Source organism: Stegostoma tigrinum, chromosome 2, assembly GCF_030684315.1.
Source record: "Stegostoma tigrinum isolate sSteTig4 chromosome 2, sSteTig4.hap1, whole genome shotgun sequence".
In the NCBI taxonomy this organism is placed as follows: domain Eukaryota; kingdom Metazoa; phylum Chordata; class Chondrichthyes; order Orectolobiformes; family Stegostomatidae; genus Stegostoma; species Stegostoma tigrinum.
Window position 1 is genome coordinate 128632787 of NC_081355.1, and position 16023 is coordinate 128648809.

At 38.8% G+C, this 16023-nt stretch overlaps 1 protein-coding gene across 2 annotated transcripts in view; it reads right to left on the reverse strand.

Annotated features, from left to right (window-relative positions):
* The window catches only part of LOC125462310 (integrin beta-1-like), an 89592-nt gene that overhangs the window by 11130 nt on the left and 62439 nt on the right, over nt 1-16023 (reverse strand). Inside the window, exons 11-16 of one of the 2 annotated variants that reach the window (XM_048552201.2) lie at nt 12123-12325; nt 10590-10828; nt 8953-9175; nt 7472-7698; nt 4461-4627; nt 545-626 (exon numbers count right to left, since the gene is read on the reverse strand). In XM_048552201.2, coding sequence (XP_048408158.1) covers nt 549-626; nt 4461-4627; nt 7472-7698; nt 8953-9175; nt 10590-10828; nt 12123-12325 — 1137 coding nt within the window. In that variant the 3' untranslated portion in view covers nt 545-548. The remainder of the gene's footprint in view (nt 1-544; nt 627-4460; nt 4628-7471; nt 7699-8952; nt 9176-10589; nt 10829-12122; nt 12326-16023) is intronic. The other variant, XM_048552211.2, reaches the window with a different exon arrangement.

Below are 16023 nucleotides of genomic sequence, written 5' to 3' on the forward strand. Positions count from 1 at the left end.
AGGCATTTGGACATATACATGGATAGGAAAGGTTTAGAAGGATATGGTCCAAGTAGAGGGACATGGGTTAGCCTAAATGGACATTTTGATTGGCATGGACCAGTTTGGGCTGAAGGGTCTGGCTGTGCGCTATGAATTTTTGTTTAAATTCCATTCAAGTGTTCACAGTTAGTAAAGGACACACTCCATTGCTCTTTGGCACAAAGATTTTTCATGAAATCTCAGCAAAATATAAATGCAGTAAGCAGGTTTTTTTCCGTTCTGATATTGAGCAACATTTGGCTGAAATTTCCTTGAATTATGTCTCTTTCCTGATTAATGTATTTGATTCTGGGTCCATGCATGGTACAATTTGATTTTTGTCAAATGCCTCCAATTGCACAGCACAGACTCAAAATATTAAATCCAGTAAGTTGCATTTTTTTTCTTAAAAAGATTTAAAGTTGTTTGCATGGGATGTCTTCAGTTACAATGACTTGTTAAAAATGATACAAGCAGAAAAGCAAAGAGGAGAAAAAAAAACATGCAGGAAGATAATACAAACAGATTTAGAAAGAAGCAACTTTACGCCCATAATTTGGATTCTTGAATATGTTTATAGGGCTCCTGTAAATAGGATTTTCTTGCTACAGAGAGAAGAAATATAAACATGAAGAATTAACAAAAAAAAAACAATTAGTACAAATCTGAACACATCTCTGAGCTAGTGACCATAACTGAAATTTTAATCTGATGAGACAGAGGTATAAACGTTAGATACTGATTTCAGCATTACCTTTATACTACTGGAGCTTGTTAGGTTGCGTTACATACAAACACTTACTTGATGTATCTAATGGTCAACTCTTGGCAACAATTGTGAATTATGCGGTTTAAAAGGAGATTTAAAATATTTAAGAACTTAATTCCGCAGATCTCAGTAAACATCCTTTTACAGAAGTGGAGTTACAATAGCCACTTTAATTTATGCAATTTCCTCTTGTTCTTACATTTATTTTACAAATATCTGCTAAAATATTTGATCATGTAGAGCAAAATAAGCTTAAAGTTGTCAATCGTACCAATAATATTAAAACATCAGGACTATGTTGGGAACATAAAGGGCAAATTCAGTCTTTGTGCTTCCAAGCAGGTTGTGATCCTGCAGCCTCTTGCTGATTTCAACAATTTGCACAATAGGAAGGGAACAAAAGGCAGGTTCACTTAAAAACCACTGCTTGAAAAAGCAGATTCATACGAATTATTTGACTGCTGTTCAGTTGGATAATCTATTCCATTACTGCATTTATTGGGATGTCCAATAATTTCAAATTATTCACAAAGACAAATTTGACAGCAAAATTTTTTAGTTCCAATTTTGTTGTGTTTAGCAGAGACAATTATTTGTGTGAAAGAGTTTCCAGTCTAATGGTGTTAAGTAGATGATCTCATATGCATACTTTACTGCACAGAATAGTGTAACATTCAGGATATATTTTTATTTGAGAAACAATGCTTCGAGAAATCACAAAGGTACTTGGGTTTTTCTTCAATGATGGTGGAGTTTTGGTGCAGATTAAACTACATAAATATATCCAGCAAGTGTTGCTGATGGGTTAGAATTTTAAATGCAGTCCACAAAGGTCTTTCTTCTCTTCATGGGGAAGATTCGAGATGAAGACTAAGGTAGACTAGTGCAAATAGGGTAAATTTCCTGGAATGATGATGATACTGTTTGGATTTAAAAACAGAAGCAGATGGATGGGGGTCAGTTCTGTTTCTTTTAGGAAAAAAGGACAAAGTTATTCTGGAACAGTGACCTAACTATATCAATTCTGAAGAAGCATGTGATTGCAGTTGACTGCCTGGGAAACCCATGTAGTGCTGACGGATAAAATATTTATACTGTTGGAGGAGTACAGACAGGCAGAGTAAACACATTAATGCAATTCATTTAGATTGACTTCAAAATGTAATAATCAAAGTTTTTGTTCAGAAGAACCCAGCATTCAGCTCAGAAAGCAGAATGGTTTCTTTCGCGTGACTCAAGTCAGTTCAGGGATTTTTAGTCTGTGAAGTTTCCTTGCCAGGAGGGTCTGGATAGAAATCAAGATATTAGAACTGTGAAAGTTTAGGCCACCAGAATTATAGGAAGTTCAAGCCAACATGCTCAAAAGGAATTGTAAAACTGTCTTAACAGTTCAAGGAAAATAGCAGAGGTAAGTGTAATATTTCATTGGGTCCGAGCCTGTTTAAATGGCAGGACTGAGTATAGCTTTGATAATTTTATTTGCGTACTAAGTCACATTCTGTTAAAAGAATATCAGCAGCCTCAAACGTTTCAATGACTAAGCACTGTGGTAAGCAACGACAAAATTAAACATGATCTATCAAACCAGGTTTCATTCTGGGATCGAACTTATCCAGTATTATTATCTGGGATCAATACAGCTTCTTTATGAAGAAACTCAGCCTTACAACTAGTTATGATGACCTACATTAAACAGATTTATGATAATTAAACCCAGTAAAATCTGTCTAAAAGCATACAAAACGCTGGAAAAGCTCAGCGGGTCTGGCGTTAACTCTGCTTCCCTTGTCAGATAGTGGCTGGAGTTTGATTGAACTCTTCCTCAGAACTGAAGATGAATTTTGAAGTCATATTTGACTAGAAATGTTAACTGTTTCACTCTCCAAAAATTACGCTAGAATGCTGAGATTTTCTCTTTATTTCAGATTTCCAGCATTGGCAGTATTGGGAGGCGATGGCCTAATGGTATTACCACTGGACTACTAACCCAGAGGCCCAGATAATGTTCTGGGGACCCGGTTCGAATTCTGCTGATGGGGGAATGTGAATTCAATAAATATCCATTGCTGATTGTTGGGAAAATCCCATCTGGTTCTCTAACGTCCTTTAGGGAAGGAAACTGCCATCCTTACCTGGTTTGGCCTACATGTAACTCCACACCAACAGCAATGTAGTTGATTCTTAACTGCCCTCTGGGCAATTGGGGATGGACAATAAATGTTGCCTGGATGGAGATGCACTCATCCCATAAACGAATGAAGAAAAAAAATTATTTTTATTCGAGAAGCTGTCTAACCTCAGATTTAGTATCCTGCTGAGCACAGAAACCAATTATATAAACTAATGACAAAGCATCAGAGGCTTTGAGTGATTACAGATGGAGGAAGGGACACTATTTGAAGGCCAGGTATGCAAACACAGACAATAATTATGAAAATAAAACAAAATATGCTGCAAGTCAGAACCACAAACAAAAATTGCTGGAAAGCCTCAGCAGATCTGGCAGTGCCTGTGAAGAGAAAGTCAACGTTTTAGGTCCAGTGATGTTTCTTCAATTTTGCTTTCACAGAATATTCAGGCCTTGACACTGACTACGATTGGGTCTCAAAGGCAAGCAGCTACTGCAGATGATCCACAGCCAAATGTATCACTTTTATTTGAAATCACAAGCTATTGGAGCCTCACTCCTCCTTCAGGTTTTTGTCAGTGCAGCTCCAAAGACTTGTTTTCAAATAAATCTGTTGGCCTATAAACTGTTGTCATGTGATTTCTGACCTTGTCCATCCCAGTCTGACACCAGCACTGGCACCGACACCTCTACATCACTTTACTATCATTCAAGGTGTGTGTTGCATTGCCACACTATAGTCTGGGAGCAATGCATACATGCACTGTACATGAGAAGCAGGCGTGCATCATACTGCTGTGCCTGCTTTGCCCCACCTGGGAGGGTGGGCCTATCACTCGAATCAAAGATTCTTCTACCTTGCTCCGAATAATTCCAAAAGGTTAATGAATCAAAGGGCAGTGCTCCTGGTTAGAAGGCAAAACCATATCAATGATCTAGGGTGGAAGACTATATGACCATGACTCACTAAATCCCAGCAGACTTCCTTCCATGCTCAGGGAAGGGTTGGGATAGGAAAGAGGCAATTGCTAGTTCCTATGCTGGCTGGATTTTTTGGATTTAGATAAATGGAAAAAGAAATGCACATTTGATGTTGCAAACAACGCTATCTGAATCTTTTCATTCTCTTATTTTGGCACTCAAGATAGTTAACGGTTTCAGTAGGTCAGAACAAAACTAACCAAAGTGAAAGAAGTCCACATATCAGATGTTTCCTGTATAGATTGGTGGGTTCAGCAACATTCATTTTGTGTGACTGTTTATTCATGCAGTATTCATTTTAGATAAGCATTTAACACTTCATAGCCTCATTTTAACAGCACAGTAAAATTACTTCGACACTTCTCAATCAGATTTGCTTTCACATGACATACTACATTACCAGTCTGATATTATTCACATTCTTAGCAACAGGATCTAAAAATCCAGAGACCAAAATTATACATTGTAAAAGTATTCATGTCCCCAGAAAGAATCTTTGCTTTTTTTAAAATTAAGCCCGTGACCAAATAGAGAATTTGTTCCAAATATGAATATACTTACTGTATCCCATTTGGCATTCATTTTCTCTTTTTCAAATTTTGCAAACTCCCTTCTGTCATGAATGATCATCAGTAACTTCCATATCAGCAACAGGGCAAGACCTATCAAGACAATACCAGCAACCACACCAGCTACAATTGGAATTATATCAGGTGCTTGTGGACACTCTAGAAGAAAACATAAAAATGTAGTAAGAACTTTTATTAGAACACTGAACTATTTTGCATAGCCAAATAGAAGCCACTGGCCATTTGCCTGAATCAGAGTAGAGCATGGAACCTTTCATAATACATGGAGATCAGTGCACAGTGAATAAAACCCAGCCAGTTATTGTCTGTTTTAACCCTAATTGCGACTTTGTCCAATTCCTGACATACTCCATATCCTGGGACGACACAGTCAAGCTGATAACATGGTTAATAACATTGGTAATGAGGAGATCTTAAAAGCACACTAAACTGGCTCAATACTTTTTTGGATTATTTGAATATTTGGAGTGTTGATGGAAAAAAAATCCCTGAATTTGCTAATGATTCTAGATTAGGGAGAATAGTGAATTGAAGATGATTCTAAGTGACTTCAGAGGGACACTGACAAGTTGGTCAAACGGCAGGCACAAAGATGAATTTCAATGCACAGAAAAGAGTGGTAATAGGTTTTGTAGAAAAATCATGGCAAGGCAATACAGGCCCAATAGCGTAGCTTTGAGTGTAATACAGGAGCAGTGGGACCTTGGGGTTCATAAGCATGATTCTCTGATGACAGCCAGGCAAGTTGAAACAGTTAAAGTGGCTTACAGGGTCCTTGTATTTATAACTGGAGGCACTGAGTATAAAAGCAAGGAAGTGATGCTACATAACTACAAATGACTGGGAACCTTATTTAAAGGAAAAACGTTAATGCCCCGGAGAAAGTGGAAAGGAGATTTATGAGAATGATACCATTGTCCTTCGAGCAGAGAAGCATAAGTTGTGACCCTATTGAGATGCTCAAAATTATGAACAAATTTGACAGCTTAAAGAAGAATATTCTGTTTCCACTGGTTGGTATGTCAGTGGCTAGGGGGTCGCAGTTTTAATTTTGTCAGCAAGAATTCTAGGAATGAGATGAGGAGGAACTTTGCTCAGAATTGTTAGGATTTGGAATGTGCTGCCTGGGAGAGTGACTGGTTCCATAGTAGTTTCAGATGAGAATTGAATATATATTTGACAGTGATGAATTTAGAATGCTATGGAGATAGGACTGGAGATTGGGACAGCTCGGCAGCTCTTTCAGGAGCCGGTTCCAACAAGTTAGTTGAAATGACCTCCTTCTGTACTATAAGATTCTATAATTCTACACACAAAATATCTTAAAAAGAGCCTCTAAGACAATACCCAACCTGTATTACAGTTCGTTTAATATTCCACATTGAAGCAAATCTTTTTACTAAAGTGAAAATTAATCAATAAAATGTACAAAATTTAGTTATCAACATGTGCATTTTATTCCAAATTTATACCTACATTCCCTTCATATTTCCCTCCAATATTATCCTTCAAGACACCATTACCTATTCATTAGAAGTCACAGCAATTGTGATTGAGAGAAAACACAGTTACATTTATTTGTTCATTGGCTGTGGGCATTGCTAGCTGCATCAGCATTTATTGCCCACTCCTAATTGCCTGGAGAACTTGGTGATGAACTTAATCTGTTGTAAACCTACAGGGACACTCAGTGATACTGAGCCAGCAACAAGTCAAACAATTCAATATACTTTCAAGTAAGGATGGTGTATGGCCTGGAAGGGAACTGACTGGTAGCAGTGCATGTGCTACCCTTGTCCTTCTAGGTGGTAGAGGTCACTGGTTTGGAAGATGCTTTGGAAGAAGCAGCCTCGGTAAATTACTGTAGTGCACCTTATGACAGTATATCGTACATCAGTGCCAAAGAGTGGGAATGCCAATGGTGTGACAATCAAGTGGGCTGATTTGTCCTGGATGATGCTGGACTCCTTGAATGTTGTTTGAACTGAATTCAGCCAGGGAAGTGGAAAGTATTCTACCAAGCCTCTGACCAGTGCCTTGTAGATGCAGACATGCTTTGGGGAGACACGTGATGAGTTACTCCCTGCGGAATTTCTAGCTTTTAACCAGCTTTTGTACTCTCTCTGTATTTATAATGTTGAACCAGTTAATGGTAATCATCCATTTTGCATCCCTGGCTGAACACTGGTGCAAAATAATATCAGCCTTTTTTTTTTTTTACACTGATATGTGGGTCACCAGCTCCTGTTAGGTGGTTATTTGTCCAGTACTATACGCATCTGAATGTGGCAGGTCTGATTTTAGATCAGAATTTAGATCTGATCTGCTCATTGTGGGATCATTTAGCCATGTCTATTTCATGATGCTCCTCTTGTTTGGCATGCTGACGTGTTCTGGCTTCATCAGGTTGATGCCTCATTTTAAAGGTACGACTGGCGCTGTTGGTGACATGCCCTCCTGCACTTACATCGAACTAGGGACAATATCCGGGTTTGAGGTCAATGGTAGAATGAGGGATAGGCTGGACGATTAGGTTACAGATTGTGGTTGAACATAATTGTGCTGTTATTGGTGTCTAACAATATCCCATGGATGCCGTTTTGACTTGCTAGATCAGTTTTAAGTCTGTCCCATTTAGCACAGTAACACCAACCTATATTGTGTTCTGATGCAAGTAATCCAACTAAAATGACTTCTGCACTTACAGATGTTAACTTATTTGTATTTCTAACTATATTTTTAGTTACGATGATTCATATAACACAAATTATTCTCCCTTCTCATCTGTTGTGATTAGTCTTACAAAGGGATTCAGACTTTCTTTTCTAATTCTGATAATCCAGAACACTTGCTTTGTTTCCACAAGTTGCCTGACTTGCAATGCATTCCCTGCTTTTATTTAAAATTGGTAGCTCTACACTTGAATCTAAGACTGAACAGTTCAGTATGCATTTAGAGCTGCTTAGAACACACAACTCTCACCTGGGGTTTCTGTAACATGAACTTCTGGAACATTCTGGTCATTAACAGAATAGGAAAAGTAGAACCAACAGTCATCTTCATCCTTCTCCTTACAATGAAGGATCGGTGAATCTTGGCTTGGTTGTGGCAAATCAGCCTGGTTTTTCACCGGTATCACATCAAACTCACATTGATCACATATATCTTTCTTGGGTCCTTTATTAAAAGCCTTACACTGAACACAATCCCTATAAAACACACAGCATTGAAAACATTAGTGTAGAAACCTTCCAACCATTGCACTTTAAGGATTAACTTATACACTGGATAACTTGGATCAGGTCATTTATGAAAGATTCACAAGATGATTGCCCTTCTTACTTTCCATAGTGATGTACGATTTGAATGTTAAAATATTTTCAAAACTACTAAGTAGCTTTCATTCCAAGCTCACTTCAGTATGAAAAAGACATATGAAAATAGCAATGAGATAAAATATGGATGAAAACTATTTTGCTTAGCTTGAGTTGTAAAGAAGGAATTTTTTGAGCTATGTTCTGGAGAGGTTAAACATTTGAAAATCTTAATTTTGGATCCAACAAAAAAAGTAGCTATTTTCCAGACTGGAATGTAATACCAAAATATTATATTATTATACCACCATATGTGTGATGGAATGCTCCTCACCTGCCTAAGTGAGTACCATTCCAACAATCCTCAAGATGCTTGACATCATCCAGAACAAAGCAGACTCTCTTGATTGCACCCCATCTGCAATCACATGCTCCAAGACCACCAATATTCCATGACAGCAGTGAATATCACCATCACTGCAAAAAATCACCAAACCCTTTACCTTTCACAAAATCACATTGTACAGAGTCAATGGTTTTCTAAATATCCTGCTACTCGCTTAAATTCTAACATCTATGATTTTGAGAAGGCTAAGTTAACTAGCCTATAGATTTTTTTTTGCTTTGCCCTCATTCTTTCTTGAACAGCAATGTTACGTATGCAGTGTCTAGTCTATTTGGACCCTTCGAGAAACTAGGGAGTTGTGGAATGTCATAACCAGTGCTTCATTGTGTCAGGAGCCTTTCCTTTGGAGACCCTCGGCTATGGGCTTTCAGATCCAAGGACTTGTTAGGTTTTAGCTGCATTAGATTTTCCAAATTTTTTTGTGATCTTCCTCCCTCCCTTTTGCACCATGCTTTTCTACTGGTCTTGGAATGCCTTTTGTCATCCCTTGGGAAGTCAGATGCAAAATGCTTGTTCAAAGTTTCTGCCATTTTCTGGTTTCCTGTTATGAATACTCAAACATATTCATCTCTTCCTTTTTGCGCCCTCAAAGCTATTATTATCTTTCTAAATTTTTTTTAACTAGCTTTCTCTAGATTGTCTTTTACCATTTAAAATTTAAATACTTAATCCTTTAAAGGGGCTTAAACACCATTTTCAAAACAAAAAATTAATTGCATTATATATCTTGCGATTACACTTACTTGTGTTCTGTACATACTCCAGGACAGGTTGGACACATTTCACACGCAGCTCCTTGGAATTTAGAATCAGTGCATTTGCAGCGACCACACTCACATGTGCCTCTCCCATTACACATCTGTCCATTCTTTGAAATGCACGTTGAATTATCCAGGGAGCAATCACAAGCATTGCCAGAATAGTTGGGGTTGCATTCACACACCCGGCACTTACAGACACCATTTCCTACAGATGACGACAATTTAGAAAGATTTACGTTCATCTCTAAACTTTTGCTTTGGACAACTCCTCTTCACTTTGTCCTTTTGAAATGTATGTTGAAACAGGACAATATTTCTTTCCACTGGTTAAGACAATCTAACATTTTGCAGACGTCTGCTAGTTCGTGAAAGAATGGAGTGTAAGAGCAAATGTTGTGAATTCTTCACATGAAAGTTATGGACATAAACCTGAATCCATTTTTTGTTTTTGCAATGCAACAAACTATTTAGTGTTGTAGAAAGAATTGCACAAGAGATTGTGCATGGAAATACAGCTGATTCCCAAGAGTGAATTCCAGTGAAAGTCAGGACTTGAGTCTTCATTGAGGACTTCAATCAGTAGCATTTGAAATGGGTTTCTTCAGCACTGTAGATGTTTCCAAAACTATGGATTAAATCTAGTTTTCAAGTACTTAAATTTAAAAACTAAACTGAATAGGTTTTGGTTTTATTTGGTTACGGGACGTAGGAGTTGCTGGCTAGACCAGCATTTACTGCCCATCCCTAAATGAAAAAGCAGCAGTGAGTTGCATTCTTGAATTGCTGCAGTGGGTTGACCATAGCACTGTTAGGATGGGAGTTCCAGGGTTTACAAAACATTAAGTTGTGCAGAGCTGTGTACGCTGTCAGTGCAGGGAGCGCACACACTGGGCAGGCAGTTAGTGTCTGTGGCCCTCTGCCAACTATGCTGCAATACCATTATGACATGATTTTATAATGGCTAATTTTTATTACTTAGATCAAAGGGACTTTAGATGCAGTGAGTAAAGTAGCTGGGGCAATGGCAGCAAAGGGCAGGGCATGCACATCAGTGACGAAGTTCCAGTTCAGTATGGGTGCAGATTGACAGCACTGGCAGCACAGATATCCTGTTCCACTATGTTGACTGGTAGTTTTAAAAATCTATTAAGTTTTTAATTTAATACAGACTGCAGAGATTATTTCTTGAGTCAAAAGAAAACTATTTGAAGTAATTAGAAGCTCAAGGGTGGTTATACTAGGTTATAAAGGCCTAAGATTAAGGAAGACCATAAGGCTGACAATTTCGTTCCAATATGGAGTTGGTTAAAGCACTGGTTCAGCACAGCAAGTGTCAAATTGAGAGATCAGGCAACAGCAAAGCACAATAGAATTGACTCATGCTCAATGAATTGGAAGTTAAAAATATTTCTGAATGAATGAGATAGTAATGATCAATTTTAGTTTCAAGTTAAAGATTGAATTCAAACAGGACACTTCAAAGCTTTGCAACTGCATTTCCCAAGTATCAATCCATTACTGAAGCATACTGTCAAGTTAAAGGCTAGTATAAGCTGCAAGAAACATGAAAAATAGTTACAAGCATATGAAAATATCAGTTTATTCTGCTGTATACTTGCCTCCACAAATCAATCCATTGGATCGGTCACAATTAAAGTTATCACATTCACAATATTTGCCGGAGATGATTTCATTAGGATTTTCTCTCTTTTTGCAGACACATTCCCCACAGATACAATCTCCATTGTCACTACAGATTAGAGATGCATTATCTTTTCTGCAGGAAGCGTCCATATCCTCACTATTTACTTCATCAGTGCTGCATTCACAAAATCGACCAATCCGTCCTTTGTTACATCTGAAAATGAACCAAATCAGTCACTATGAAACACAGTAGTCATTGATTTTCATTTTAAAAGGCAAGTAATGTTGCTGCCAGTATTTTTTCCCTTAACTGTTTTCTCCTCCACCGATGCTGCCAGACCTGCTGAGCTTTTCCAGCAACTTTGTTTTTGTCTCTGTTTGCATTGTGTTCTATCTAGAGGCGCTGGTAACAAATAGCGAGCTTTCCAAATTTAGACTAAAGTCTGAACTTCTGTTAAACTTTTCACAACACTTATACTAGTCGATCATTTAGCATGACTGCATAGGAAGGCAGAGTGTTGGATAATGCAACTCTAGCTCATCTGAATAATTTTCAGCTACTTCACTCATGAAGCAGCAGAGCTGGAATTAGGATATTTACACAAAGCCAGTAAGTTTTCTGGCCCTGCGAAGGCCAATAGCTGCTAGTAGGACGCAGGGGCAAAGGAGGCACAGATTGATGGGCCAAAGCACTTTTTCTGTTCCGTATGATTATGATTCTACGAAACAACTGTTTCAATAATTTTTCAATTAGGGCTGTGTGTGCAGGTCACCAAGAGTAAGGAGTGCTGATTTGCTAATTTTCTCAGGTCTTTATGTCCAGTCTTCTACAGTTTTACCACGTGCCAACATATAGCAAAGCTTTAACTACGGGGCACAGCATTAACTTTCTCTAACTGAATAGAACAGTCATCTTTAGCCGAGTAACAGTAATAGGCAATGAAGAATGACCATACCAGATGCCAATCAGAAATAACTACTTGCAGTTGGAACTCAAAATATAACACTGCATCAAAATAATTTCTACATTTCTGTACAGTCCAAATGATTGCCTTTTCACTGAAAGGTAGATTTTTTCTGGGTGGAATGGAATTAATAGCTTGAACTCTTGCTCTCTCTGACTTAAGATTTCAGATGTGATTCTTTACCTTTCTGAAGAGGAAACTCATCCAAAGTATTAATTAATTTCTTTCCCTCCAAATATTCATTAGCATTGCCATTTTTTGTCACTTCAAACTAATTGTGCTCAATTCTGCAGCAAGAATGCTCACTTTCAACAAAACTACTTAGAAGAAAAATCTGGCATGAACATTTTTCGCAATTATTTCCTTACTTTGTTAACAGCAAATGCTGCTGAAAAATCAAAACATCTTGATGACATCATTACAGTACTTAAATAACAAAAGTGACGATAGAAACATTAAAGGAGGCCATTTTACTGATTTTTTTAAAAATAAAGTACTATTATTCTAACAAATGATTAATTCCTGAACAAACTGATCACCTACCTGCATGCTCCACATTCAAATGTTCCATTACCCTGGTGGCAATCTGGGCTATTAGGAATTCCCTTCTCATGGCAATCACATTCACAAACAAATTCGAGATCAATTTCTACCTTCTCATTAAATCCCAGAGGTTTAATTTGAATAGTTGCTTTTTCACCATTATTTGGGCATTTCTTTGCTGTGATACTTATGTTGAAGCTCACCTAAAAAAAAAGGAATTAGATGTATATGTATATAAAGAAAATTCATTTTCATTCTTAGATACATGTACTTCAGGTATGATTGGGCACCAACTCTGGAAACAATGAGTTCTTGACTTCTTGCATGCTGCCATGGTGACATGAGGTGACATGACTTTTAGGGCAGCCAGGTGGTCAATAGCAAGAGCTGGAAGGGAGGGTGGAATGAACGTTCATGGCAGTACGATTCATGCATTTTCTAGTTTGGTCTTGCACAGTTTGAAGAACTGAGAAAGTTAAAAGTATATGGTCCAAAGACAAAATTAATAGTTTGCACTGAATCAAAACTAAACTGTACTTCTTTATTCATTTGAAAGTTCGTTCAGTATTTCCATCATGCAATTCTGCTGCACACGTGTTATATTAAAAACATATCCAATTACACACCAAACTAATCTGATCTGCTGAATGAATTAGAAGAAATGAAACTACATCACTACAAATACTGGCCTGAAATTTTAAAAGATTTTATATTTTTCCAATCAGTGTTTTTCATGAATTTTGTGAATTTCTATATTCTGTAAAGTGAAACTTTTTGTTCCACACTGTAGGGATTCTATAATTCAATGATAAACAATTATAGCAGTCGATATATTAAGTTGTAGCAGTTAGATGCAAAGAAGAATCAGATACCAAACAAAGCTCTCTTGGATAAACACTACTTCAGGAACACACAATCAGCTGGTTAGAAACTGATCAAATTCACTGAAAACAGATTATCGAGAACCAACAGGGAATACTTTACAACCAGACAAGAAGGGTTATATCACAATTTTCTAGACTGGATTTGCAACTAAACATACTTAATGGAAGACCTGACAACCAACAAATTCAGTGTGGGGGGGGGGGGGGGGGGGAGAAGAGAGGGGTGTTAAAAAAAACTGAACTTGGGTAGGTTGTACTCAAAGTTGGAAGGCCGCTATGTAATGCAGCAGTGGGTGGCCTAGGAATAATGAGGCAGAGACAAAACAAAAACTGAATGCTAGCTAAAAAGAAAATTCCATGGTCTTCTTTAGGAGTATTAATTGTAAAAGAACTGTATCTGATGAGCCATGAGACCAATTAGGAACCAAAATGGGGATCTGTTGGTGGAGACAAGGAATGGCTCAGGAATGAAACAAGTAGGGTGATTGCATCAGTGTTTGTTAAGAGAAAATTCTGAGGGTATGATAAACAAGGTTGCCACGATGCCTAATTAGGTTTTTTGAAAAAAACATGGAAGCCCTCTGAAGCCCAACAGTACCTAAGAGTAAATTGGTCATTCAGTCTGCATGGGACACATTCTAGACTACAGGTGGTGGAAGTTGTGAAAAAGTGCTGGCAACAACCTCCAAACTTTCCTTAGATACAGAGTAGTATCAAAAAACTAAGGATTGCAAATAGGAGACCCAAATTCAAAAATAGTGGGAGAAGGATGATCCTGGTAATTATAAGACAATTAACTGTGGTGGGGAAATTTGAAGCAACAACGATGAGCTGAAAATTAACTGCAAATGGCACAAAGAAGGAACTGAAACATATTTTAGGTCAAATTAGGTTTGGTTAACTGGATTACATTTTTTTTGACAGGGTAACAAATGGGGAATGAGGCAAGTGCAGTTGACATTGCATTAATGAGATTTCAAAAGGTGTCTGATAAAGTGCCTTTTCAGTTGTTTTCAGTGACGGGAGTCTGGGAGACTGCCCGAGTGTGCAGCCTGGCAAGGTAAGCTTTCACCCAATAAATTTGGGTGTTAACTAATACCTCAGACACTACATGCGTAGTGTCTCCCATACTTCCACCTCCTCTAACCTAATAATAATGACTAAGTAGGTAAGCTATTTGCATTTTCTCCCCTCATCTCTTATCTTTCAGGGTGGTCACCTAGACACCAAATCCTCTGGGAGCAGGTCGGAAGGCAAAGCCAGAGTCTGTTTGAGTATATGACGGAGTAAACTTACTGGTGCAGAAAACACTGCAAAACTAAAACAAACAAAATAATTTTTAATAACTAACTAAGTGGAGATGGCAGGCCAGGTGATGTGCTGTAGCTGTATGATGTGGCAGCTAGCTGATCCCATTGACAGCGGCAGTGACCACATCTGCAGCAAGTGTTGGCTGCTTGAGGAGCTCCAGCTCAAAGACCTGGATGCTGTGTTCCAAGAGCCAGTCACACCTGGTAGATTAACTAATGTTAATTCAATTGGCGGGTTGGGACAGCAATGTGTGACTGCCAGTGAGGCAGGTAGAGGGACCCTGCAGACAGGAACACAGGAGCTGTAGCCCTTGGCATTGTCCCACAGGTATGAGGCACTTGCTTCCTGCGTGGCTGAGGAACAGGGCTCCAGGAAGGATGAGTCAACTGACTATGGCACCATGGTCCAAGAGGCCATTCAAGAAGGAGGAGCAAAAAGACAGAATGTAGCTGTAGCGGATTCCATCATCAGGGGGATAGACAGTGTCCATTGCAAGATAGGGAATCCTGCATGGTGTGTTGCCTGCCTGGTGCCAAGGTGCGAGACATCTCTGACCAGCTTGAAAGGATACTAGAGAGGGAGGGGGAGGATCCAGTTGTTGAGGTCCATGTAGGAACCAACAACATAGGCAGGACTAGGAATAAAGACCTGTTTCGGGATTATGAAAAGCTGGGAACAAAATTTAAAAAAAAAAAACAGGTCTTCAAGGGTCATAATCTCTGGATTGCTGCCTGAGCCATGTACAAATTGGCATAGGGAGGCAAGGATCAGGGAAGTAAACACGTGGTTAAAAGAGTGGTGTGGGAAAGAGGGTTTCCTTTTCATGGGGCACTGGCGTTAGCTCTGGGACAGGGAGGGATCTATACCACTGGGATGAACGCCACCTGAGCAGGGCCGGGTACAGTGTTCTGGTGACAAGGTTAAATTGGGTGGTTAATAGGACTTTAAACTAGGAAACGGGGCGGGGTGGGGGGGCTAGTGAGCGTAGACGGAGAATAACAATTAATGTAAGACAAAGCAGCAGGTTAGCAGGTGGCGAGGAAGCTTCAATTCCACTGAAAATTAGGAAAAAAGTTAAGGGAAGGAGAACTCAAGAGCTGTTAGTAATGGAGGTGATAGAGCCCAAAAAGGTGGTGCAAAAACTGGCATAAGGGCACTTTATCTGAATGCTCGGAATATTCAAAACAAGCTGGATGAGTTGGCCACGCAAATCATGGCAAATGGGTACGATTTAGTGGCCATTAGAGAGACATGGTTACAGGATGGTCATGACTGGGAGTTAAATATCTAGGGGTATCAAACTGTTTGGAAGGACAGATAGGAAGGTAAGGGAGATGGTGTTGCTCTGATTTTTAAGGACGATATCAGGGCAGTAGTGAGAGAAGATATAGGTTCTACTCTATACAATGTTGAATCCATTTGAGTGGAAGTTAGGAATAGCAGGGAGAAGTCACTGATAGGTGTGGTCTGTAGGCCACCAAATAATGATACTGTGACGGGGTAGACAATAAACATGGAAATAGCTAATGCATCTAAAAATGATACAGCAATTATCACAGCAATTATCTACATATCGACTGGTCAAACCAGTTTGGTCATGGCAGCCTTGAGGAGGGGTTCATTGGATGCATCCGTGATAATTTCCTTGAACAATGTGTAATCGAACCTACGAGGGAGCAAGCTATCCTCGATCTAGTCCTGTGCAA